At 43.4% G+C, this 26,394-nt stretch overlaps 1 protein-coding gene across 2 annotated transcripts in view; it reads left to right on the top strand.

The window, feature by feature from the left end:
- The window catches only part of mdn1 (midasin AAA ATPase 1), a 57,375-nt gene that overhangs the window by 22,605 nt on the left and 8,376 nt on the right, over positions 1-26,394 (top strand). The window contains exons 33-87 of one of the 2 annotated variants that reach the window (XM_040027243.1): positions 135-249; positions 710-970; positions 1,056-1,253; positions 2,451-2,659; positions 2,737-2,859; positions 2,989-3,186; positions 3,657-3,764; positions 5,426-5,614; positions 6,199-6,288; positions 6,386-6,649; positions 6,738-7,002; positions 7,140-7,299; positions 7,452-7,568; positions 7,833-8,041; positions 8,127-8,275; positions 10,410-10,609; positions 10,687-10,910; positions 11,095-11,208; positions 11,418-11,547; positions 11,683-11,789; positions 11,867-12,000; positions 12,119-12,279; positions 12,399-12,519; positions 12,649-12,862; positions 13,334-13,574; positions 13,672-13,795; positions 14,028-14,192; positions 14,283-14,497; positions 14,579-14,966; positions 15,289-15,401; positions 15,829-16,501; positions 16,640-16,801; positions 17,016-17,301; positions 17,383-17,621; positions 17,791-17,886; positions 18,473-18,567; positions 18,689-18,813; positions 19,104-19,256; positions 19,444-19,553; positions 19,670-19,743; positions 20,193-20,376; positions 20,463-20,610; positions 22,032-22,178; positions 22,277-22,403; positions 22,815-22,920; positions 23,046-23,161; positions 23,369-23,773; positions 23,861-24,087; positions 24,172-24,309; positions 24,815-25,005; positions 25,191-25,352; positions 25,434-25,568; positions 25,654-25,789; positions 25,893-26,071; positions 26,226-26,357. In XM_040027243.1, the coding sequence (XP_039883177.1) occupies positions 135-249; positions 710-970; positions 1,056-1,253; positions 2,451-2,659; positions 2,737-2,859; positions 2,989-3,186; positions 3,657-3,764; positions 5,426-5,614; positions 6,199-6,288; positions 6,386-6,649; positions 6,738-7,002; positions 7,140-7,299; positions 7,452-7,568; positions 7,833-8,041; positions 8,127-8,275; positions 10,410-10,609; positions 10,687-10,910; positions 11,095-11,208; positions 11,418-11,547; positions 11,683-11,789; positions 11,867-12,000; positions 12,119-12,279; positions 12,399-12,519; positions 12,649-12,862; positions 13,334-13,574; positions 13,672-13,795; positions 14,028-14,192; positions 14,283-14,497; positions 14,579-14,966; positions 15,289-15,401; positions 15,829-16,501; positions 16,640-16,801; positions 17,016-17,301; positions 17,383-17,621; positions 17,791-17,886; positions 18,473-18,567; positions 18,689-18,813; positions 19,104-19,256; positions 19,444-19,553; positions 19,670-19,743; positions 20,193-20,376; positions 20,463-20,610; positions 22,032-22,178; positions 22,277-22,403; positions 22,815-22,920; positions 23,046-23,161; positions 23,369-23,773; positions 23,861-24,087; positions 24,172-24,309; positions 24,815-25,005; positions 25,191-25,352; positions 25,434-25,568; positions 25,654-25,789; positions 25,893-26,071; positions 26,226-26,357 (9,852 nt within the window). Of the gene's footprint in view, positions 1-134; positions 250-709; positions 971-1,055; positions 1,254-2,450; positions 2,660-2,736; positions 2,860-2,988; positions 3,187-3,656; positions 3,765-5,425; positions 5,615-6,198; positions 6,289-6,385; positions 6,650-6,737; positions 7,003-7,139; positions 7,300-7,451; positions 7,569-7,832; positions 8,042-8,126; positions 8,276-10,409; positions 10,610-10,686; positions 10,911-11,094; positions 11,209-11,417; positions 11,548-11,682; positions 11,790-11,866; positions 12,001-12,118; positions 12,286-12,398; positions 12,520-12,648; positions 12,863-13,333; positions 13,575-13,671; positions 13,796-14,027; positions 14,193-14,282; positions 14,498-14,578; positions 14,967-15,288; positions 15,402-15,828; positions 16,502-16,639; positions 16,802-17,015; positions 17,302-17,382; positions 17,622-17,790; positions 17,887-18,472; positions 18,568-18,688; positions 18,814-19,103; positions 19,257-19,443; positions 19,554-19,669; positions 19,744-20,192; positions 20,377-20,462; positions 20,611-22,031; positions 22,179-22,276; positions 22,404-22,814; positions 22,921-23,045; positions 23,162-23,368; positions 23,774-23,860; positions 24,088-24,171; positions 24,310-24,814; positions 25,006-25,190; positions 25,353-25,433; positions 25,569-25,653; positions 25,790-25,892; positions 26,072-26,225; positions 26,358-26,394 lie in introns of both variants that reach the window. The other variant, XM_040027234.1, reaches the window with a different exon arrangement.

Below are 26,394 nucleotides of genomic sequence, written 5' to 3'. Positions count from 1 at the left end.
TGCACATATTATACCTAGAGTGGCTGGTGAAACACAAAGTCATGATAATGGACTTATTTATGTGCTGAAGGTGTGAGATGGAACTTTACATAGGTGTTATCTGATTATACTTGTGCATGTATGTTTCTTCACAGCTCTCTCCAGCCTTAAGAAATCGTTTCACAGAGATCTGGTGCCCTCAGACCAACAATCGCAGTGACCTGGTTAAGATCATCCAACACAACTTGCGCTCAGGCCTCTCTCTTGATGGTAACCCATTTACAGTTCACCGGGTTTAAAATGACCAAGTGCATAGTTTAAAAAGCGTTTGACTTTTATGTTATGAACCATGTATGATGTTTTTTAGTTAACTTCAGTTTTATTCTTCTGGTTTGTCTCCACAATTCCACCTTGTTTCCAGCAGTAGCAGGCAGTCATTTTAAAAAAGACAGCTCTAATACACACTTTGTTGAGCAGTATAACAGGTGTAGTTAGAGCCTCGAGTCTAGAACATGGGAGACTATTTAGCATTTAAAGAGATAGACGTTTCTCAGAAGTTTGAGAATAAAGAAAAGCTAAAATCCAGAGTGAATATCGAGTTGTGTAGCAGATGTGGAATTTCCATAGTGTGCTGTTGCCACTGAGTTCTCATTAGAGGTTATGTTAAACAAGGTGATAATTAAAATGACTGATTTCAAGCAGGTGACTATAACTTTTTAATTGAACACAGGTGGGGATGTTGCAGAGCTAATGCTGGACTTCATCGAGTGGCTCACACAGCAGGACTTTGGCCGCCGCTGCATCCTGAGTGTTAGAGACATTCTTTCATGGGTCAACTTCCTCAATGCTGTGTGCGAGCGGGATGAAGATAGCTTCATGACCATGGGAGCTATTGAAGACGAAGATGAAGCAGAGTGGGACCTGCGTCTGGACACTGTTACTGCCTTCATCCACGCTGCTTGTCTCGTTTATATCGATGGCATTGGCTCAGGTGAGCTGACGGCTTATGTTTAAATTCCGCTGAAAGTTTGGCACTGAAAGAAATTGTTGGTAGATCCATTCTGGCTTCTTTGCAGGGACCACAGCCTCCTGTGCAGACGGTGTCCTCCTTGCTCGTCGTCTGTGCTTGAGCTTCCTGCAGCAGAGACTAAGCAAGATGACCAAGCTGGACCAGGATGTAATGGATGCCCTGAGAGTGTATGACAGCAATTTGCCACGGGAGCCTCAGTGGGGAGAAGATTTCTTTGGCATTGATCCCTTCTACATCGCATTAGGTATACATTTAGTGATTCCTTAATGTACTATTAAGGAATCACCGGGCTAGAATAGCCTGGACATATCCACACCATTTTTTAATTTTATTAATCATTAACAGTGTTGGGAATAGTGTGTCATCTAATTCAAGCTGAGTTTTTAGTGCAATAAAGTTCAGTACAACGTGATCCAGTAGCTCTATGTCCACCCATAGAGGGCTAGTTGCCGCTCTAGAACAGCTGCTTTATTCCGAGATGTGGATCCTGTTCTGCACCACTTCTACAAAGACTTTCTTTACATGAAACTACACATGCTCATGTATACTACCGGTCAAAAGTTTTAGAACACCCCATTTTTCCAGTTTTTTTTTTATTGAAAATTATGCCGCTTTGATGTCTCACTGCACTCTGAAATGAAAGCATAGTACAAATAAGCGATTGGAGGAATCAATTTATAGACCAAAATGTATTCTAAACTTTTGACTCATCAAAGTAACCACCTTTGGCAGATATAACAGCTGAAAGCATTCTTTCTACAATAAAAACCAGTAGAAGTTCTTCCCATATCTGTTGCAGAAGTTCCCATAAATGTGTGGCACTTGTAGGTTTCTTTGCTTTCACTCTTCTGTCCAGTTCATCTCAAACCATCTCCATGGGGTTTAAGTCTGGAGACTGTGCTGGTCACTCCCTATTTTCAAGCTTACCATCTTGTTCTTTTTCCTGAGGCAGTTCTGGCATAGCTTGGACAATGCAAGCTGTTAACTCCCAGAAACTTGTCCTCTGATTCAGTTATGTCTTTGGGTCTGTCAAACCTCTTCCTGTCAGAGTTTGTTTTTGAGTGCCTTTTAATGGTGAAGGAAACTGTACTCACTGACACCTTGACTTTGTTTGCAGTTTCTCTGTAGGAAACACCTACATTTATAAGTGTTATGATGGACTGTCTGTCTTCCATTTTTGTATCATTCTGAAATGTACATCATTTTACACTTTTGGGTATCCTTACCTCTTTATTTAACCTCTGGCAGTTAGTTCACCACTTACCTTTGTACCATTTCAAGCTATTCATTTGACTTAAATTGTAATAAATAACTAGAATAACTTTTTGACCGATAGTGTACAGTGGACCTGTCTTCCATGATAACACACATACAACTCTTTAAGTGCTTGTGATGAGTTCACTGATGTTTGCGTAATGTCTTATAATGCCTTTGTTTCCAGGGCCTCACACCGAGAGCCGTAACCTGTCAAACTACGCCATTGCAGCAGGCACCACTGCAGTGAATGCTCAGAGGATTCTGCGGGCACTGAAGCTGCAGAGGCCTGTGCTCCTCGAGGGCTCACCTGGCGTGGGAAAAACCAGCCTGGTGGCTGCACTAGCAAAAGCTTCTGGAAACCATCTGGTCAGAATCAACCTGTCGGAGCAAACGGTAAATTGACATGCTCAGCACTGTGCTCTGAACTCGACTCTAAAGCCTCTGGTAATGATGACATACACTCTCTGCAGGATGTCACCGATTTATTTGGGACAGATCTCCCAGTGGAGGGTGGGAAGGGCGGAGAGTTTGCGTGGCGCGATGGCCCCCTTTTGGCTGCTTTGAAGGCAGGGCACTGGGTGGTACTGGACGAGGTAGGGATCACTCTTTTAACACTCTTGCAGTTTTGTACACTGATTTTATAGTTTTGCTCTAACATTTTTCAAACTCCAAACAATCTGATTAGACTGATCAGCTGTATTATTGGTGTTTTTCCATCATAGTTGAACTTGGCCTCTCAGTCAGTGCTGGAAGGCCTTAATGCCTGCTTTGATCACCGAGCAGAGATCTACATTCCAGAACTGGCCATGAGCTTTCAGGTACAGCATGACAAGACGAAGATCTTTGGATGCCAGAACCCTTTCACTCAAGGTGGGGGGCGTAAGGGGCTGCCCAAATCCTTCCTCAACAGATTCACTCAGGTAAGACCTGATTAAGGGTTTTTGCTTTTTTATTTTATTTTTTTTATTTTCATAGAAAAGCTTTTATGTGCAGGTAGAATAGTCTTAATAGACAGTTATTTAGTTGACCAGATCCACTTACGTAAAAATTAAGAGTAAGATTTTTATAATGTGCTTGTTGCAGGGGATAAAAGAAGACTTGGTGTGTCAGGTTTCAGCTATTTTTTTTTTATTTGTGAATAATTTCAGTCACTGTGATTGCTTATCACACCATAAACATGTGAAAACTACAGTGGTGACATCTGTGCCTGTTCAGAAAAGTTGTGTAGTTGTGCAAAAACAATGTAGGCAGTTTTTGTAAAACACTCCAATTCTACAAAGTAACCTTAAAATGACCTCTGAACTATGATGGATCAGCCAGATGAGCTACTCCATCATTCATATTCTGGTTGCTGTTTTTCATGAACCCTTATCTGGCCCTGTTTTCCCAGGTTTTTGTGGACCAGCTTACCAGCAAGGACATGGAGTTCATAGGAGACTTGATTTTTCCCAGTATCGACAAGGAAATTGTTGTCAAAATGGTCGAATTCAGTAACAGGGTATGCTTTTCTCTTTTCCTTTATTTTGTTGGTTTCTGTTAGGTTTTCCGCACATTTATTATATCTACTTACTTCATTGATGCTAGAACATGGTTGGACTCATTTTGCCTCCAAAACTAATTAATTTTTGTGTGGCATAGATTTAAAAAGGTGCTGGAAACATTCCTTAGAGTTTCCGCTCCATATTGGTATAATAACATCACACAGTTGGTTGTTATTTGTCGGTTGCACATCCATGAAGCGAATCTGCCGTTCCCCCACATCCCAAAGACGCTGCATTGGATTGACAGTGTAGCCTATTTGAGCACAGCAAACTCGTTCTCATGGTCAAACAATTAGTTTGTAGTGATTTGAGCTTTGCAACTTGATGTGTTACTTTGCTAGAAGCAACCCTTAGAATATGTGTCCACTGTGGACAGAGACGATTGTCTCGTTCATCAACAACAGTCAGGTAGGCTTGGCATGTGAACAATGGTCAGTTGGTACTAAAGCACCCAAAGCGTAGGTCAAGAAATATCTCCATGCTGTTACTCTGCCACCAGCAGGGTGCCATTGATAGGCTAGCATGGATCCATGCTTATATTTTGTCTATGCCAAAATCCATCAGTGCATTTCTTCAGGCTTTAAGGGAAAAGTGGGCTAATTGCTTGCTAAAAGACATGATGACCTAATGAGAGTTTGCTCAAATGAACCTGATCTGTTCTGGTGAAACCAGGATCGCACTGTCTGGCAGTAATTTCCTGTGTGCTTTCTTTTTAGAGGACACCCTGCAGTAAGTGTCACCACATCAATATGTTCCCTCCATCCAGTCCGCTTTACTGAGTGCTCAGGGTTCCAGGCTTGTGTGGAGGTTTACATTTCAACAGAATTATCTAAAGCATACCGCCATGAAAACCTAGACAAACTGATCTGCTGAATTCTTTTCTGAATTGGATGTTGTCGTCCAGTTTTGAGAATTTCAAACTCCAAAACCATTTTTGTCTCTGTGAAATATCAAGTCACATAAACAAGCCTCCTGTTATGTTAGAGTTATATGACATGGATCTCTCACAGTGATGAGTGTTGGGTATAATGCATCACCAGACCAGAGAAAACGCCATCCGTGATGGACTGAAAATCACATTTTACACCTCGGTCACCAGGTGCTAGTGTGGGTTGCGTTTTTCAGTTGATTACTCTGCATCATAGCGCCAGGTTGGAAAGCATGTAAAGCTGGTTTTATGGTCCCACAAAGGTAGCGTGGTCACTGTCCACTCCACTCCAGGGGGTGCCCGTCTGCCAGCAGTGAGCTCTATTGCCAGATAGAGGCATTGTCCAAAGTATGGGTCTTCACCAGATGCTTACGTCAACTTGGCAGTGGCTAAACCGCTCACTCCTACATGAGATTGATCCCTTTTAACAACCAAGTAAACTCTTTAAAGAGTGTGCTGTTGCTGGGTCTTGTCATCAATATTTACACACTGACAGTCCATGGATAGTGCACCCAATTCACATTGGGTGATTCCAGTTCATTTACCATTTAACCTCATTATTTAAACTTTGGCTATTTTTTAATGCACAAAAGCATTAATGTATGTGCACTGTATGTAACAAAATATAAAGAAAAGCATAAAGGATACTTTTTTATTTTAATGCATTTTTTTAATGTGTTCTCTCCACAGCTTGTCCAGGAAGTGTGTAAAGACAGACATTGGGGTCAGAGAGGAAGTCCCTGGGAGTTCAACCTGCGTGACTTGTTCCGTTGGTGTCAACTTATGCAGGCTGACCAAGCACCTGGATTTTTTAACCCAGGCCAGCATGTGGCATTGGTGTATGCTGACAGAATGAGAACAGAGTCTGATAAAGCTCAGGTAAACTGTTTTACCAGCTTTTTCATAGCCTGCTAAGTATGTGAATGACGTACAGTTTAAGTGCTCTTTCCTTATCACATATGTAGTCAATTTAGAATCGCATATCTTCAGACGAGGAAGCAAACTCCATTGTCATAAGCCAAGTGTACTGAAACTGTAACTTTGGACTTTTCAATCTGTTAAATGTGGTGTTCTACAAGGGTTTGTGTTTAGCCCACTACAAGTTTGAATTTCCTCTTATTGAAATATCTCGATATCCTACGGACTAACAGTTTGACTTCCTATAAGGAGAGAAAAGAACATTAAATCGCAACGAATAGCACTATTGGAATACCTCCACTGTGATTTTATCAGAAGCTTAAAACCAAGTTGGCTGGCTTGGTGATATTCATGTCAGGAGGGGCTAGGACTGTTCTCCAATATGGCAGGACTTTCACTGCAAAAACCTCTTATCAGAAGCATGTTGGAAACTGCTGCTGGTGGCTGAACTGAGTTGTGCACACCTGAGTTATTGGGTACTGGGAGTCAGTTATACTTTAGTTCATGACCAGTGGCAATACTGAACCTCCTCCCGTGCCGTATAGGTGCTGTCTGTGTTCAGGAAGGTGTTTGGGGAGGACTTTGAGCCTTACTGCGGCCCCAGAGAGTTCCACATCACTCCATTCAACCTACAGGTTTGTTGATTTGTCAAAACAATAAAACTTGTTTTATTGTTTTATTTCATTTCAAATCATAGTTTGCAAGTTACCCTCCAATCATTTGCTGTTGCAGGTGGGCTACTCTGTGCTGCATCGCAGTGGTGGAGCCAATGTGGCTCCAGACACACCGCTGTCCATCACACATCAGTGCTTAAGGCCTCTGGAGTCCCTGATGAAGTGTGTGGAGATGGGCTGGATGACCATACTGGTCGGCCCCACAGCAAGTGGAAAGACCAGCCTGGTGAGACTGCTCTCTCTACTGACTGGACATCGCCTCAGAATCATGGCCATGAACAGTGCCATGGACACCACAGAGCTACTGGGAGGCTTTGAGCAGGTGACACTGAGAACTCAGGTCTTTGTTTATAACCTGAAAATAGCAGACCACGTCAACCTGCGTTCTTTCCCTTTTTTCCTCATTGCAGGTGGATATCATGCGCCCGTGGCAGCAAGTTCTGGAGAGTGTAGATTACATAGTTGCCATGGTAATAAGGCGTGGATTGATGTCACTTGATGGTGGCATCCAGGACACAGAGTTCTTGCTGCAGACATGGGGCCTGTTCTGCCATTGGCTGAAGCAGGAAGGACTGCAAAGAACTGGAGGAACAATCAACTCTGAGGCACTGAACAAGCTGGAGGTTATCATCCTCCTGCTGCAGAAACTCAACACCAAGCTCAAAGTGTTCACTGGTAACAACCAATTATTGAGTACAGACAAAATATAAAGGGAACAGTTTCAAGTGTCTTGTTTTGGTTTGTTTTTTGGTTGTTGTTTTTTTGCTGGTCAAGTATGTAAAATATTGTAACATTACATGTATTGTCCTCAGACATGTCTAAGCTTCAGATGGACTTTACGCTGCTGAAGGAGCGTCTGGCTCAGCTGGAGGACGGCTGGACAAACGGAGGTTTTGAGTGGTTGGATGGTATGCTCGTCCAGGCCCTTCAGTCTGGCGACTGGTTGCTTATGGACAACGTCAACTTCTGCAAGTGAGAAATGTTAGATTATGTGTAACTGTGTTCTCCCTCATCTTAAACATTTTTTACTTGTGAAATGTGAAGCAAGAACTGTAGTTGTATAAAAGTCAGCCGTGACACGAACACTATAACCAACTGCACTGATTGTGCATTTATGTAATTAGTGCCTCAGTGCTGGATCGCCTCAATGCTCTGCTGGAGCCTGGTGGATCACTCGTCATCAATGAACGTGGTGTCATAGATGGGAGCACTCCCAAAATCACCCCACACCCTAACTTCAGGTAGTATAAAAAAGCACAACTTTCACTGGTTTGTCGCATTCACTATTGTCAGTCTGCCCCAGGGCAGCTGTGGCTACAACTGTAGCTTGCCTCCACCAGTGTGTGAATGTGTGTGTGAATGGGTGGATGACTGGGTGTGTAAAGCGCTTTGGGGTCCTTAGGGGGGACTCGTAAAAGCGCTATACAAATACAGGTCATTTACCATTCATCAACAGTTCTTATATGTGTGTTTTGTTTTTTTTGTTTGTTTGTTTTTCTTCCCAGGTTGTTCCTGACCATGGATCCTGTGCACGGGGAGCTCTCCAGAGCTATGAGGAACAGAGGGGTGGAGATTTACATTCCAGGGGAACACGAAGCTGTGTGCTGGGACACACTAGACCTAAAGACTTTGCTTCACACTGCTGGGGTGACCGGGGACTGTGTGTGTGATCTGCTGATTGAAATACATAAGGCCGTTAAATCTGCTATCTGGGGTAAGTGCCAACAGCATAAGAATAAATAAATAAGCCCTCGGTTTGTCTGTAGCAGTTATCAAAGCATTTGGCCTCTGCCTGTTAGACTCCCCAGCCTCATCAGTGGCTTCTCTTCTTCATGCTGCCACTCTGCTGAGCTGCCAGCTACAGAGAGGTGTGGATTTGCCCAGCGCCTTGCAGCATGCCTGTGGGGAGGCCTACTCTTTCTGTCAGCACAATTCTGCCAACCAGAAGGTATTTTTTTGTTATGTTTTTTTTCAAGATATCTCTCTCTATCGATCTCTCCATATTGTATAGGAATCCATATCTATCTACCTTTTCTATATATAGATAGATAGATAGATAGATAGATAGATAGATAGATAGATAGAAGCTCTCCATGCAGGTGAAACAAACCATCCTTAAGCTGAGAAAAGAAAAATGCAAAATTGCTACAATATTAGGAGTGGCAAAATCTGCGGTTTGGTACATCCTGAGAAAGAAAGCACTGGTGAACTCCATGGGAGACAACAGTGGTGGATGATCGCAGAATCATTTCCATGGTGAAGAGAAACCCCTTCTCTACAGGCAACAACAACCAAGCAAGTGAACAAATACTCTCCAGGAGGTAGACGTATCAATATCCAAGTCTACCATAAAAGAAGACTGCATGAAAGTAAATACAGAGGGCTCACTGCAAGGTACAAGCTACTTGATTGGTCACTAGATTGGACTTTTGCTTTAAAAAAGAAAAAAGCTGGCATAGTTCTGGAAAAACATTCATTGGACAGATGAAACCAAGATTAACCTCTACCAGAATGATGGAAAGAAAAAAGTATGGAGAAAGTAGAACAGCCCATATCACATCATAGAATAGAATAGAATAGAATAGCCTTTATTGTCATTGTACAGAGTACAACGAAATTGGAGTGCCACTCCCTTGGTGCAAGTTTCAATAATAAATGTAAAATATAAAAAGTACAAAAAAAAACAATCGTAAGTACTCAAACAATAGTATGTACAATATATACAGGATAGCAGCATTAATATAATGACAGTATGAATAGCAGCATAATATAATGACAGTGACGGTATGGAATAGGTTCAATTGTTTTTGTGCTTATTTACTACGGTGATAGCTCTGGGAAAGAAGCTATCCCTGAATCTGTTTGTCCTGGTTTTATGTGACCTGTACCGTCGGCCTGACGGTAATAGTTCAAACAGTTGGTTGCTGGGGTGAGAGTGGTCCTTGATGATATTGCCAGCTCTGCTGAGGTACCGAGAGTTTGCAGTGACCTCCAGGCTGGGCAGAGAGCAGCCAGTGATCTTCTGGGCTGTGTTGATGACCCTCTGCAGTACTTTTCTGTCTGCAGCTGAGCACCCTGCATACCATGTTGTTATGCCGTACGTTAGGATGCTCTCTATGGTGGCTCTGTAAAATGTCACCAGCAGCCTCTCCTCCAGGTTGTTCCTCCTGAGCACTCTCAGAAAGTGGAGATGCTGCTGGGCCTTTTTAACCACCGCTGTAGTATTTGCAGTCCAGGAGAGGTCATCAGATATCTGCACGCCCAGAAACCTCATGGAGCGTACCCTCTCCACACAGCTCCCGTGAATGTAAAGTGGGGCCGGGTCTGCTCTGCCCTTCCTGAAGTCCAAGATAAGTTCTTTAGTTTTCGTGGTGTTCAGTTGGAGGTTGTTAACTGAACACCACTCAGTCAGTCTGTTGACCTCATCTCTGTAGTCCGACTCATCCCCCCTTGAGATGAGTCCAACCACTGTGGTGTCATCCGCGAACTTTATGATGGTGTTTGAGAGATGGGTAGGGGAGCAGTCGGATGTGTAGAGCGTAAACAGGAGGGGACTCAAAACACATCCTTGTGGAGACCCGGTGCTGAGTGTGATGGTGCTGGACCGGTGGGGGCCGAGTCTGACAGACTGTGGTCTATTTGTCAGGAAGTCCTTGATCCAGAGGCAGATGGGGGTGGAGAGTCCCAGGTGAGACAGTTTCTGGACCAGGATCTCCGGGATGATATGATTGAATGCTGAGCTGAAGTCCAGAAAGAGCATTCTCACATAGCTTCCTCGGTGCTCCATCATCTGTAAAACACGGCAGAGCCAGTGTGATGACTTGGGCATGCATGGCTGCCAGCAACACTGGGAGACTAGTGATTAGAACAAAAGTAGCCCGATGAATTCTGAGGTGTTCAGAGACATACTGTCTGCTCAGATCCAGCTAAATGCAGTCAAGGGTGGACACCACCACCCTTCAACAACCCTAATAGCCTCTGATAGGCCACTGAAAATCAGGGGAAACTCTGGATAACCTGAAATATTTGAAATGGTCAGCCTTCATAAAGGATGAATAAACATGAGTACATTTTCTTCCTAGAAAGCCCAGCAGGTGATTGAGCAGCACTTGAGCATCCTGGACACAGAAGAATGGGGCTGTGGGTTGCTGTGTGCTGGAGTCTGGCCTGACAGCTTCCCCTCTGCCCTCCTCTCTACAGAGGATTCCTGCTTCTCTACTGTTATCAGAGATGGACAGGTCCTCTTATTTTGTCTGAACACACTCAGCCTCCAAGGCAAACGGTAAATCAATTAGTCACGCCAGCTAAATCATACATTTTCTCATTAAAGAAGTGATTACACAAGTTTTATTTCTGCAGGAGCCAGCCTCTGAGTCTGAGTGACCTACAGAGGGTATTGCAGAACAGCGGTGTCCATGAAGGCCTGGTGTTCTCTGAAGCAGTGGGGGGTCTGGAGGATGGAAATGCTCTGAGGCTGATCCCCACAGCAGTGAGACTGCTCACAGAGAGAGCCTCTCACGGAGACTGGATCATGCGCAGCAGCTGGCTGTCACACTTGGGAAAGAGCCACAAATATGCTCCTGGTTTGTTACAGTGCAAACAAACTACACTACACAAAACAACCCAAACATTTAGACTACAGCAAAGGTGCTTTATTCTTCGAAACAAAGTTAATGTCAAAAAGTCAAATTAAATTGTTTTGCAAATCGATGGCAGGGCTATTCAGTGCTCCAGATCCCCTGATAATGTGATGGTTTACTCTTGCAGATGCCGCGCTGGTCCAGGTGGAAGCAGGAAACAGGGCTTTAAAGGCTGTGTTTGGTAGCAAGCTTGCTGCTAAGGGCAAGTCACTAGCAGAATTACTCCAGCCCCACAGCACAGGTAAACAGTTTTCTTGTTCTTCGGTGAAAGAAAAGTGAAATCTATTCGCACACTAGAATATTGAAGTTTTAATAAAAGTTTTTTTGTTTGTTTGTTTGTTTTTTAATTTACTGCCCGTTTCTGCTACTAGATGACTTTAGGAAAACTTCAAGAAAACTGAATGTATCTATCAATAAATGATAACATCTAAACAAATGTTGTGTTGCCAGATGAATACAGGATTTTGGTGGATATGCGGTGGAATAAGCAATACTTGGACATTTTGGCCAACAAGTGCAACTTTGAGGATGAAGAAAGATACACGGAGTTCCTAGAGGCACTAAACGCAGTTGCCAACAGGTGGGACTAATTGTTATCTAGCCTTTCCACTCTTGAAATAATAAGGAGCCATTCTCTTAATTCCGAGTCTTATATAAAGTTATGCAGATCTGCTGTGTTAACAAATGGACTGCTAATGAGCGGTTTGTGTGTTAGGATCGTTCTGATGATGGACAGAGAAGAGAGGTCTGTTGTATGCACTTGCGCTGTCAACCTGTCTGGTCCGAATTCTGTACTGCAAATAGCCACGGCCTTCAGTAAAGGTATGCACTTTGGTTTTTATATTAGAATATAATTTAGTGCTTCTAAAAGTTAACAAATACCCAAATCCTCCTCACAGGGACTGTGGATATTGGTCACCTGCCACACCCTGTGCTGATGCACCTGCAAACCTTCTTTGAGTTGTGGGGCTACTTCATCCTGCAGGCTGTTCAGACCGGACAACCTTACATCTCAGACCACATTATGTTTGAGGTTAGAACGCTATCTGACTCTTTAATCTACTCTTTTTGGCTTTCTTCTTTTATTTAAATACAACCTTAAAATTTGACAAGAATGGTCTCCAACTGCAACACTTTCATTGTGCGTTTAGATTCTGCAGCTGCTACAGTGGCTCGATCGATTCTGGGATGTGTGTAGCACACTGATGCCCGACTCTAAGGGCATCTCTGTGCTGTCTCTGCACTGGCAGTGGGTCCAGAAACACCTCATCCTCCGACTGCCACAGCTTCTCCTGGGAGACGCTGATGTCACGTTTGAGTAAATCCCTTTCTTGCAAATACTTGCATCATTTATACAAGTATTTTGTATTTGTATATGTATTTTTATTTAGTCTGAAGTACTTTCTTCTGAAATTGCTGTTCTAAAAATAGAGGTCACCAGGAGCTGCAGGCCACCTCAACAGCCATCCAGACTGTTCTGTCCACCCCAGTGTCTGTAGCTACAGCTCTGAAGGGCATTCAGAAAACCCTGGGGAAAACTCTTCCTTTTAAGGTCTGGATATAATTCATCAGCTAGGTCTAATAATAAAGTAATATAAAAGCCAGTTTAAGTACCATCTGTCACTCACTCTTTTATATTCTTATATTTATGAGATGAAACTATATCCATCTGTCTTTTCAGCTGGAGTCAGTAGTTAAGTGTGCATCTCAGCTCAGGCTCCTGAGTAAAGCCCTGGATGTGAGTGATCTAAAACTGGACAACAACATGATTCATTCGAAGCAAGAGCTGGTTCGACTTCAGGGTGCTGGACTCGGACTGGACATCAAAGAAAGTCTCCTGGAAGCCTGGGGCCTCATTCTCTTAGCAAACAACCAATTGGACCCTCAAAAGTCAGGTGAGCTTGAGTTGCAGAAAAGCTTTTGCCATAAAATGTGATTGTTGGATATTTATGGGACTCAGAATAAGATTCTTATATACTTTCAATATATAAAAACAGTGACTGTGATTACATCACAGATATATCGTCAGAATCAGAATACAATCTGTACAGCCTCCATGTTTCTGGAGCTCCGTTGATGATGGCTTTGTTTCTGTGTGCTTAACTCACGTGCTCGGCTTACTGAATTTACTTTGATCATCTGTGCTGAAACAGGAACGTTCAGTTGCCATCTCGGAGTTGATCTTGAACTTTATTTTTAGAGTCAGATTTTGTTGAACATGTTTTCTGGAATCTAGAGAGTTGCTTCAAGATTCTCAACTAAATACAATATAAATCTTTTAGAAATACCATTTGGTATTAAAACATTCAGGAGCTTGAATGTGAAACATTACATGATGGCATGCTTCCCATATGTCTTCCCATAAGGGGTGATGGAGAGGTTGGTGTCGAGTGTGCAGCAGCAGGAGTGTTGCATGACCTCCAGAGGGCTCTTGGAAGTCTGTTCCATGTCGGAGCATGACGAGTCCACAGACGGAGTCCCTTTGTCCGTAGAGGAGTTGCAGCAGCTCAGCCGCAGGGCCCAGCTCTGGCCCCTGATGGAGGAACTTGCCGTCCTAAATCAGCTACGACTTAGCACAGACTTGCTGCATCTAGCTCTTTCTCCTAGGTAAGGCTCATCTTTGTCGTGTAATCAAAAATAGAAAAGCACCTGTTCTGGATGTTGTTGATGGACTGTATACTGAACTCCTCATGTTGACCTGCAGTGACCAGGAGGCCGAGGACTGCATACGTCGCGACCTCTCCAGACATCTTCGTTACTGCCTCCAGTCCACCCCGATGAATGTCAGACAGCTGCAGCCACTGTGGTTCCTGCTCAGTAGTGACCGGGTCAGTAGTTATTGTTTGACCACATATAAAATGTTGATATTCAGCTAAAAGAGTTTGTTACATCACAACTGTTCAACTTATATCTGGTTGAAACATTAAGAACCAATTGCTGAGAACAGTTTTACTCACATTTCTCACACGGGACATTTCATGTCCAGAAGTTAGCCTTTCAAACAAAAATCCCCATTTAAAGCTGAAATATGTGAAAGCTGAAATATGTGTTATCTTCCAGCCAGCTGAGGAGCTGCCGTTGGTATGGTGTGAGCTTCTGTCGGAGGCTCTATCCTCCCTGTGGACCTGCAGCATAACCTCAAACCCAGAGCACTGGCTTAAATGGGACCCTCTACATCCTGAGACCCAGGCGGATCCAAAGCAGCACCAAGGAACAGATAACATGGTAACAGCTATTAATATCTCCAAACTCGCTGTTCCACAAACACTGCTGGTTTTCTGCTTGTTTAATACATTTATGCAATATGGTTTCCAGGGTCCAGCTCTGCTGAGCAAAGCAGTGCGGTCCCATTGCGTACTGGAAGTGCTCAGCTGTAGTAAGACGGGTGGTTCATGGGAACCTTCAGGAGAGGCTTTTCTCTCCCTCTCCAATGTCAGACTTGGGGATTGGAAAGGGAGGATTCAGCAGCTGCAGGATCTTTCTGCTGTGCTCTGGGACAACATGAGCATCCGTGCGCTGGCTGATTTCAGGTATAATGGAACATTAAATGTCCTTAACCAGCAATTTTTATTTTGGGCTTTGCTGATGACAGTTGCATTATCTCTCCTCAGGGGTACTGACTTTAGGCTCCAAGGTGCAGTCCTGCGTCGGCAACTTCAAAGCATGGCTGACGTGCTGCCTCCCACCTTGCAGGAAGGCTACATGGAGAGCTGTGAGAGCCTGGTGGAAGACCCTGACCCTCTTATTGCTGCCCAGGAGATCCAGACGGTCTTTAGAGACTTCCTGCCTCCTAAACTACTCCCTGATGGCCTGGTAGAAGCCTGCCTTACCTGCTTGCAGCAATATGTCCAGAGCAAAGTCCAAGGCTCCAATTCACTGGCTCGCTCTGGAGTGTTCTGGGTCAACATGGGCTTGCTGCAGATCAAAGTGTGGACACCACAGACCATCTTTGACCCAGCTGTAAAGAGAGCCTACAAACTGAACTATGCTCAGCAGGAGGTCTGTAGTACTCTCCTGACAAAGGTGTAAAGTGTTTGTAATTGAGTCAGTATAAATACACACAACCATTGGCTTCATGTGAATGTAACAGTAGTGTTCATTGTAAGTAATTTTCTTTAAAAAGGTAACCTTTTCTTTTCAGACTGCTTTAGAAGAAAACATGAGGTCTTCTGGTTTGAACAATAAACTCCAAGTTCACTATAAGATCATGTTCAAACATGTTATTTTCTGATGAGGGTTTTTTTAGAGGATGGAATGTGGTGGATGAAGAGTACTTTCTACAATAAAACACTCAAAAGTACTCTGTTTTTGTCTGTCGCAGTTGGCTCTGCTTCAGGAAGAATGGAAAGGGCGGAGCCTGTGGTCTCAGCTGATGACCGGAGCAGAACTGGAGGAGAGCAGCACAACTGATGGCTTCCAGCATCCTCGAATCAGGTAAGAGTTGGATGCTGATCTCTCAGCATGTCACGGTTGCATCAAAGTCACAGGGAAAATCAGAACTACTCCCATTCCTCTCTGAAGATTTTACTGTGGGAATGGAGTTGATATAATTTGTCATTGTGCATTAATTTGATTCTGGTTTTTGTTTTTTTTATTCTATCGGCAGTGACGCATTTAGAAATACTAGTAATTCTGTGGGGTTCTCAAACTTTAAGTTGTAGTTAAGCAAATTTAAGGACTCTTGAGCCAAATGTTTACTGTGCGTTTGGATGAAATGACAACCAGCCGCTGTTAAGAAGATTAACTTTTAAAAGCAAACAAAGGCTGTCATTTTGAAAGAGTCATTAATACCACCATAAAAGGTATTTGAGAAGCAATGCAATGAGCTCTAGGTTATACTGCCTGATGTTTGCTTTACTAGGTATCTATGGATCCGCATGCAGCAGGTGAAGGAGCAGATAGCTGAGCTTTCCAGGAAGCAGGCTTGTCGTCCTCATGAGCCTCAGTATGGTCAGTTGTACCAGGAGCTCCAGCACTACCTGTGCAGCATTGGTCAGACATCAGCCATACAGGACCTGCTGTCCCAGCTGCTCAATACGCTGGAGGGCTCCTCGGCTTCAAAATCCAAGTCAGCAGTCCAGGCCGTCCTGAAGGAGGAGGCTGTTTGGCAGAACTCCCAGCAGCGTTTCTGCCAGAGGTTGGTGGAGGACTATCCCCTTTATCCTGATGTTGTTGGGCCAGTGAGGACGGGTATCCTTCAGCTCCGGTACGGTATGAGGCTGGTAGCCTCCCAGGTGGCTGCCTTGCTAAATCCTGTACCTGGTTTGCCAAGGCTGGTGTCTTGCCTTCTGGCTTTCCCATTCCTGTCCCCGAGCCTGCCGTCGTACCTGGTCCGGGCAGACTTTCTGTGTTCCAGGGTTTGTATGGACACTCTGCGCAGCCTGGTGAAACTTCTGCCCCAGCAGGACACTGCATGTGTGATGCCTCAGTCCTGCACTCTGCTACTCAGTGCTCTGCTTTATGTCCAGTGTCACACCTTGTCAACGGGAGAGTTCAGCCACGAGGCACGCAGCATCTTCAGACACATCTGTCAGGTCAGGATTTTAAGACTTTTCACTGGGAGAGATGTCATCCTAATGACTTTAAATAAATATAAATAGTTTTCTGTTCCAAACTGTTAAATCCTGCAAAATCTGCTCTTCCTTTGCTCCTTCTATTGTCATTCTTTACAGGCTTTGGTGAATGAGTGGGATGAGCGAGAGAGGCGAAGGAAAGAGCATGAAGAAATGGAGGCCAGTCTTTACCGCAGCCGTAGCCGACTGCACGGCTCAGGACTGACTGAGGATGAACAGGAGGAGCGAGACTTCAGACGACAGTTTCCTCAGTTCAACAAGGTACTGCAGTACAGCTGTTGTACAGCAAATAATGACCCATCAATTCTCTGATTATCCGATCCTAACGTTAACCATCATATCTCATATTGGATCATATGGTGATGATCTAGTACAATCATTTTTATATTTTAAGGCCAAATGAAATAAAAGCTGTTTGCATGTGGAAAGCATAAATATCCACTTGAAGCTCAATTTCTGTCGATATTGAATCCAGGACTTTGCAGACATCGTGTCTGAGCCAAGTTTAGAAGGAGCAGCTGGCACAAGTCTAGAAGGGCTCGAAGACAAAACCCACGAAGAGTCTTTTGAGATGAAGGCGTTCTCTCCCGCTACCCTGAATACAGTGATCCAGGTTCATCAGCGCCTGTGTCTGGGATATGCTCAATCGCTTTGGTACAAGAGCACAGCACCAGCCAATCACAGTAAAGAACACATCAAAGCCCTGCTTTCGTCTTATCAGATTGCTTCTCCAGTGATGTCACACTTCTATCACCTCATTGGTTAGTAACTTGGCCTGTATGCATCCTTTTCTTGTAACAAAGTTCCAGTGTACTTGTATAAACCTCTGTCTCCCCCTTCAGACTCTGACCTGGACCAGCAGCTGACAGGCAGTGAACTGCTGCTCTCTGCCATCCTCCAGAACACTGTGCAGGGCTCTGGTGGTGGCGAGGGTCTGGCCATCACCCCTGACGGACCCTATGACTTCTACCAGCACCCTAACATGAGCGAGGCCTCTCTCTGTCTCCCTGTGTTGGAACAGTTGAGTGTGGCAGTGAAGCAGAGACTAGAGGACTGGCCTGGACACCCTGCCCTCGAACAGGTAAGTTTGCCATAAGTGGTTTCGATACAGCATTTTTGCATAATTGTGATTCAAATAAATACATATTCATTAATTCAGCTTTCACAGGAACAGTGTAAAGAATCCCAACTGTTACACTTTGTTCTGTTTTTCTGACATATATTCCTGTATGTGTATGTGGTGTTTTCAGCTGAATGTGGTGATGGAGAGAATCAAGGCTTTCAATCTGGCCAGCCCGGTGGCTAAGTTTCTGAACGGCCTAGAGATCCTGCTCAGCAAAGCACAGGTGACTTCTGTCAGGAAGAGATCTCCTGAATCACGCACCCTCAGTAGCAAGAAGTGTTGATTTTCTGTAAAAGAAATGAGTGACAGTGTGCCTCATGCACAAATCTCTGCGTAAACTTATGCATGAGTCTGTTACTGAGTCTGTTTGTCGAAATATGTTCGTGCATCACATTTCATGAGTCATTAAAAGATGAGACTTTGACAGGTTATTGTCGTCACTCAGCCGGGTGGGCAGGCAGTGACCTAAAAATCTTGTGAACAAGGCGACACAGTATTTTGAAGTTGATTATTTATATATATATATATATATATATATATATATATATATATATATATATATAATTATTTTTTTTTTTTTTCTTTCTTATGGTCTGATGACCTTTCATTTTTACCCCTCTGTCTGTCGGCACATTTCATTTGTAACTTGACACAGTCACTCCTTTTTTTGTAAACATATAGCAATGATTTTGCTACGTACTTTAGTAAACGAGGCCCATCAATAGCAGACATTGGGTCATCCAAATGAGCCTATTGTACAGGGCTCATCTATTTCTGTTTTCTTTGATTTTCCTTGCTCCCCTCATTAGGACTGGGAGAATAACGCCAGCCGTTCAGTGTCTCTGCGGAAGGAACTGGAACCCGTCACACAGCTCATTATTCAGTGGCGCAAGCTGGAGCTCAGGTAAGACAAAGATGAATAAATCCATTCACTTGTTACTTTTTGGATATAAACCAATCACTAACTAGCTCATAAATTAAGCACTGTGATAAGGAGCTTTTTAACTCTAGTTTTTGTGTTGTAGTTGTTGGTCGCGCAGTCTTGACAATGCAATGAAGCGTCACACAGAGAAGTCCACCAAACACTGGTTCTCTGTCTACCAGCTGCTGGAGCGATACCTAGAGGAACAGAGGACGGAGACTTGTACAGGTACGAGCTAACAAATCCGTGCGTGCTGACTCAGTGTGGTGGTCTTATTAAAGGTGTTAATTAATTAAAAATTAATATAATAAAATAAATCTTCCGGGGGGGGATATCAGATTAAAGGTGTAAATTTTATCAGCTGAAGGGAAGCGAGGATCTATCTCTGCTTCTCTGTCTGTATTTCTGTGAGATGCAAACTGCAGAAAATACTGGTGCATTTAACTTCACACTTTCAAATTTAAAGCACAAGGAAATAAAGGATGCCAAGAGATATTTATTATTGTCTTCCTCTCCAGCTGAAGGGGTAGAATACCTTTCCCTGTCTTCAGTGTCCTCCACCCTTCAGGCCTTTCTGGAGGGCTCCACCCTGGGGGAGTTCCACACTCGTCTGAACATGTTGCTCACATTCCACTGCCACCTCCTGCTGGTCCCCCCGCAGTCCGGGCAAGGTCAGCTATCACTGCTGTTTCCTGTACACTACACATTCAGACCTGCTTACTGGACCAGCACTGAAACGGCCCTTTGCTGAAATTTTGAAATCACACATTTCACATCACCGTGGACTTTGTTTTTATCTCAGGTGTCATTTAACATGTACTTGAGTTTATTCTGACACAGAACTGCTTGCTTTTACAGAGCCTTTGTCCAGTCTTCTCTGGAACCTGTACAAATACTACAATCAGTTTTCTCAAGGCATTCAAACCAAAATTACTCAACACAGGCAGACCATTGAAAAGGACCTCAAGGTATATCCTTATAAATCTTATCAAACTCTTAACACTTATTCAAACTTGCCTCTGAATCTCTGAACTTCACTGCAAAGTTTTCTGTCATTGTCTTACATATGAATTTGTATTCTTAGGACTTTGTCAAGATCTGCAAATGGAATGATGTCAATTTTTGGTCCATCAAACAGTCAGTGGAGAAGACCCATCGGTATGTGGCCGGCATTTGTTTCACAGTTAGCTTCCAGGTTCAGGTGTCTAGTTTCAGTTTCATTTTTACTGTTTAAATAATAGCTTCCAAGAAGTTGGAAGGTTCAGTATTCCAGTAGACACAACAATGTGAATTGATTCGTGTGGACATCCTAAATCAGTATGAACAAGAGTCGCCTCATCTGGCTGTTAAGCAGTGTTATCTAGATTAATAAAACTAAACACATTTGATACATATTTTTATTACAGTTTAAGTTTTTTTTAAAAGTGCAAATGTTAGTGGGGTCTTTTTTATTTGGTTGACTAAAATGTTTGTTGCACCAGATTTTACTTTTAGTTTTAGTTGACCACAATGATCTTGACCTGTAGCAAGTCAAGATAGTTGAGCCTCAGCCAAGTGTAACAATATATAAATGACTGCTTTAATGGTAATCGCCTTATGATTTTCAGTACACTCTTCAAGTTTATCAAGCAGTTTGAAGAGGCTTTGAATGGTCCGAGTATTCCTGCTCTGGTGGAGCAGGGAAGCGGCGCGAGCTTGGACAGTGTGGACGCTAACCCACAGGAAATGCCCATCCACCGAGTTCACCAGTTGCTAAAGAGCACCCTGCCTTTAAAGTGCAGGATTCTACAGGTACAGATCTCACAGAACACACAGTGTCTTTAATTTTCTCTTTCAACATTTTTTTTTAATCACTCAACTATGTTTTTATATTTTAGACTGATGGAGAAGAAGAAGAAGGGTTCAAAGCTTCTTCTCTACAAATATCTCTGCCTGTACTGTCCAGGAAGATGAAGAAGATGTGCATCCAGCTGCTGAAGAAAAACCCTGTCCCTGAGCTGGCTGAAGACTTGGACTGCTTCACTGGTGAGAAAGCTACTGCTGGACAGTTAAAATCACAGTTGAAATAATTCAGTTATGTTGTTGGACTCGACACCATCCTGTGACTGTCCTGACATTAGAGTATAGATTACTGAAGCCTACTACTGCAGGCTACAACTGCAGTCATGTAAGCACTCTATGAAGTCCTTTGAAAAACTACAAAAAAGTACATCTAATTGGATAAATTGTGGAAACACCTTAAGCAGCAAGAACCTTGACGAGTGGCCGTTTTCAGTTGGACTACTATTCTCTCAAAATGTTGTGGAGGAATTTTGGTGCAGTTCATCAAGGTTGGTGGGTTTATTTATGCACAGCTGTCTTAAGGATTGAAGTCTGGATTTTAACTAAACCAACAACCACCAGAATCATTATTCTGTAGATTGGTGCTGTGCTTGGAGTCACTGTTATGTTGCATGGCTCGGATACGTTTAGTTTTCACCAAACATGGTTTGGCAACTTTGCAGAGATGAGCCGTGCTTACATATTATTTCTTCCAAGCAACTTATACGATTCCCTTCTTGTTGTGTTTTTTTTTTTTTTTTTTTTAATTTTATTTTATTTTATTATAGTTTGTTTTGTTTTGGGGTTTTTTGTTGGCACTTTTATGCTCTAATAGTGTCTTCATTTCATTGTCCTTCCCTTGTCTGGCAACCCCCAACCTTCCGATTAGTACATTAGCTCTGCGTTCTGAGTTACAGTCACCACATTGACCTCGGGATCGTAGGATGTTGTTTTCTGGGAAAAATATGACATTGTGTTAACATACACCTGAGTATTCTTGTAAATGCCTGAGTGCTTCATATGCTCCATATTTTTGTTTTGTTACGCACTTATTCCAAAATGGATTAAATTCATTATTGATCTCAAAAATTCTGTACACAATACCTCATAATGACAAAGTGAGGAAAAGACTAGCTTGAAATTAGTGAGGATAAAAGATACCTCAGGCAGCAGAAGAGGAGCAGTCAGGAACCATCATGGAAGGTCAGGCTTCTGCACCGCACGCACCACCATTAGAACAGAAAGGCTAGAATGAACTTTGTTTAAAAAAAATAAATTAAAAAACATTGATTGGACAGATGAAACCAAGATTAACCTCTACTAGAATGATGGCAAGAAAAATGTATGGAGAAGGCATGGAGCAGCTCATGATCCAAAGCACACCACATCATCTGTAAAACACGGCAGAGACAGTGTGATGGCTTGGACGTGTATGGCTGCCAGTGACACTGGAACACTAGTGTTTATTGATGATGTGACAGAAGAAGCCAAACAAATGCTGAGGTGTTCAGACATGCTGTCTGCTCAAATCCAGCTAAATGGACTGTGTGTGTGTGAACCTTTATTTATATATACTGTAAATGTAAAAAAAAAAATAAAATCTTTATAAATATTTTTTCTTTCAGGCGAGGTTATCAGCAACTTGCGGGACCTGCAGAGCCTCACAATAAACACATCAGCAGATAAAGACAAGCAGAAAGCTGAGATAAAGCACATCCTACAGCAGAAACAGAGGGCATTGTCTGACCTGTTCAAGATGCTCACAGAAATAGGTCGGTTCCCCACACTGACTTACATTTTCAATTAACTTCTATACTTTTTTTTTTTTAAAAATAGAATTAATTTTTTTTCTGTATGATTGGCTTTTAAGGTCTGTCGTACCGCAAAGGCCTAATATGGAACAGGACAGCATATGCAGAGAAGGCTCTGTACATGCAGCCGCTGGAGATGACGACCGCTCTCTCAGCTGTCAAGACTCAGGAGAATGCAGAGAGCATGTAATTAGAACTTATTTACAGAGGCCTTGTTCTGAATCAGTGCCTCGTGCGCTGCATGAGGGTTAATCTTTCTGTCATGCAACAGTGCTTTTATTTTGAAGTTCTTAAAACAAACACAGAAGTAAGCCACAATATTAATGTAGATTTTAATATTTCAGTAGTTACCTCAACATTAAACGAATTACACTCCAACACTCAAGAACAGATGTAATCGTGAAGTGTGTGGATGTATTCTATCAAATAAGCAACACATGTAGCTAGCTATTGCTTTACAGAACAGATGGCCAGTGACATACTGCACAATGAAGAGATTAAAAGAGCTTCAAAGGCCAACTACAGCGTCGCCTGTAATTGTGTGGACATGCTCTGGTTTTGCAGTGAGACACTGTTTTCTCTTTTTTCCTATTGTAGGTTGTTTGCTGAGTTGCTGACAGCATGGGATGGCTGTCAGAAGTACTTCTATCAGTCTTGGGCCAGGAACACTGCCCTGCAGACTGCTTTGCAGCACGCTGCTAAGGTGCGACATGCACAACTTACACTTGTACCTATGAACTAGATGAAAATCAAGCATCACAATGAGGAACTTAAAGTTTAGCATGTGTTATCTTCATTGTGATGCATGTGTGTCAATGTTTGCTGTAGGAGCTGGGTCTGGGGAATGTAGAGCGATGCAGGGGTTTCTCCTCTCACCTCTTCAAGCTGCTCCTCAAACAGAGGCGACGGCTGGCCAAACTCATTGAACAATGGGTCCATCTCAGGTCAGTACGCTAGTATAACATTATATGTCAAAGTGTAGGTTTGCTTTTAGAAGTAAAGGCTGCTGTGGCACAGGTGCATCACAGGCTATTCAGTCAGAACATCATTACTATTTCTTTTTAGATTTATGTTTTATATCAAACTAAAAAAATAAGATGTTGCCATGGAAACTTTGCAGCATCTAACCTAATTGTTATCACTTCACCCAGGAGGCTAACTGACAATGTCCAGGGCATCAAGGCCCACCTACAAAGCCAGAGTGAGGAGCCAGGCTGCACCCTCCCACCCCAAGCCTCTCTCCAGGACTGGGTGAAGAGGGGCCAAGCGCTCGCAGCCCAGTGTAATACCCTTTTGCAGCAGCTGGCCTGGTTGCTGCACTGCTGCCCCGAAGACCTTCAGAAGGAGGAGGTGAGCAGCTGCAAGCAGCACACTCTGAGGTGTCCATCCCCACTGGCAGCGCAGCGACAACCCCCTGGCTGCTTGATGAGGAGGGGTGACGCTGCATGGTGCCAACTACATCAGCGTGTCACTACAATGCTGGAGCAGACGCAGAGCCTGAAGGTGGAGCTGGACTGTGCAGCACAGCCAATCTCTGATGGTGTTCTTCATACATGGTAAGACATTATTGTCTGGCGTTTTTCAAGTCTAACATTACAGCAACAAATACAAAACGGTTGCAACAGCACTGCTGTTTCCCACAGGAACTACTTTACCGAATGCTGTTCGGCCTTCAACCGTCTGGGAGCTATAGGGGCTCAGATGCCCATTGTGGAGCAGGTCTTCACCTCAGATGTGTGTGTCGGCACTCCAGACAACCAACCAGCTGTAATCCAGAGTCTCCAGTATGTGAGAGGACAGGTGGAGGCCACCGTCACAGAATTCACCACGTGGAGGATTCATGTACTCTCCCTGGGACACGATGACACAGGTCAAAGCACTGAGCAGCTGCACGAATAACTAACAGTGTTTCAGATAGGTCAGCAGTTCATGTTTTATTTTATTTCCCTTACAGATCACCAGCAAACCTTCTGTACGGAGTTCTCTGCTGAGCTTGAAGCAAACATCAACACATTGTTGTGTTCTGTCCAGACACTCGTGAAGAAACGGGAGAGAGTACAACAAAGGGAGCAGCATGGAGACACCAAGAGAGGTCAGAAGGTTGCATTCAAACCAGCAGTGGTAACCTAGGACCTGTTAAAATGTTGGATTGGTAGTCAGAAAGCATTATATTAGTTTAATGCTTGACCCTAAAAGTAATGGGGTGCCTAACTGGATACTTACTGTAGATGTCATTAATCTTGGCCTCGTGTGATATAATAGTCGAGCAATGTGAGAATGAATTCAAATTTGTTTATATTTGTTTTTAAATGTATTTTTAATGGACACTTGCTGGAATAATATAAACATGTTTATGCACATTTTTCAATATTAGAGCCCCGACTTGTGTTCAAGAGAGTGAGGTGGAGATGAGGGAGGAGAGAGCAGTGGTGGATGGGGCAGTTATTCTAAGTGTTTTTAATTTATCCTGCGAATAAAATCCTTAGTAGGTCTTACAACCATGCCATTGGCATATGGCTGTTTCCAGCCAGTTCAAGTGTATATACAGTGTTCATAATGCAATGATGGTTACCTCTTCCGTTTATGTATTATCTCAGAGGGTGCCAAAGAGGACAAGGAGGAGCCTCTGGAGGACCTGCTAAAGCCTGGTCACCTGACTCGCCTGCTGGAGGAGGAACTGGAGGCTGAGGTGGAGGCTCTGCGTGTGGGAGATGTTAGTACTGGGCTGGAGAGGCTTCTGTGCCACCTAAAGACACAAAGGGACTCCTCTCAGCCGCCACACTTCCAGGTACCAAGAACATCTGGAACTGTTCAGAGATGTGCTTTCAAAGTATAAGTTCATTATAGGTTAAATGAATTAAATATTAACCTGTGAATGGAAGTCTGAGTGCACTCAAATCTGTTTAGGTGCAATGAAAGGGCTTTTTTGTCTTCAGAATCTCTTCACCTTAACATGTTTCTGCTGACTTTTAGGAGGTAAACAGGGCGTGCAGGATGCTGGTTCGTCTGGAGCCTCTACTAGGAATTTACTCTGACCTTGTATGCTACTACCTGGCTGTGTCACTGGGAGCACATAGAAGCACAGGCAAACTTCTGTCTGTACTGGCCAGCATCTTCACTGAACTCGCTCAGAAGGTACTCACATGGTCCTATTTAAGAAATAATAATGCCATCAGTGTAATTTTAACTAAGCAGTTGATGTGGTGTCCCCTTCAGGGTTTCTGCCTGCCTCAGGAGCTTATGGCTGGAAATGGAGAAGGAGCAGAACAGTTTCACGATTATGAAGGTGGTGGTATAGGAGAGGGAAAGGGCACGAAAGATGTCAGCGACAAGATCGAGAATGAAGATCAGGTGATGAAAATACTGGCATCTAAGTAGTGTGAACTGTATGACTGTTTACTTTGACTCAAGTCTTCCTGCCCTTTGCTTCCTTTAGCTGGAGGACACCTTCAAGGACGGGGAAGAAAAGACTGAACAGCCTGAGAAAGAGGATATTAAGTCAGAAGACAATGCCGTTGAGATGTCAGAGGACTTTGATGGCCAGATGTGCGACGCTGATGAGAAAGAACCAGGTCAGTTATGCTGGATAGCAGAGGAATCCCAAGCTGGTTCTATACAAGATAATTGGTAACCATGATTGAATTTTTTCTCTGCATTTCTTTGCTTGATTTGAAGGTGACGACGAGGAATCAGATAAAGAGGACGACGAAGAACTGGACAAAAAAATGGGTGACCTGGGTGAAGGCCAGACAGATACACTGGATGAAAAAATGTGGGGAGATGATGATGATGATGATGAGGGGGAGGAGGAAGGAAGTGACAAGGAGGAGGAGTCTGGTCAGGGCATGGATCAGGTATCTCCACAACATTAACACAATTTAAAAAGTACATATGACAGAGCAGTTTGCATCCAATCTTAAACCTTCATTTATTTAAAGCAGCCACCAGAAAGCTTTAGTTAAAGTTTTCTCTGTGTAACATCATGAATGGTCATATGTTTTTTTTCAGGGTGAGTCTGAGTTGGTTGCCAAAGATGACAACCTGGATGCAGCAGACCCCAAAAAAGATCACAAGAACCAGGATAAAGACCAACAGATGGACGAAGAGGAGAAAGACATGATCAATGAACAAGGAGATGAGGTTTTTCTTCTCACCTAACTCCCATGATTTCCATTTT

Source organism: Simochromis diagramma, unplaced genomic scaffold (genome assembly GCF_900408965.1).
Source record: "Simochromis diagramma unplaced genomic scaffold, fSimDia1.1 OVJJ01000746.1, whole genome shotgun sequence".
Lineage (NCBI taxonomy): Eukaryota > Metazoa > Chordata > Actinopteri > Cichliformes > Cichlidae > Simochromis > Simochromis diagramma.
The sequence above is the reverse complement of the archived record's forward strand: the minus strand, read 5'-3'. Positions and strand labels throughout refer to the sequence as shown.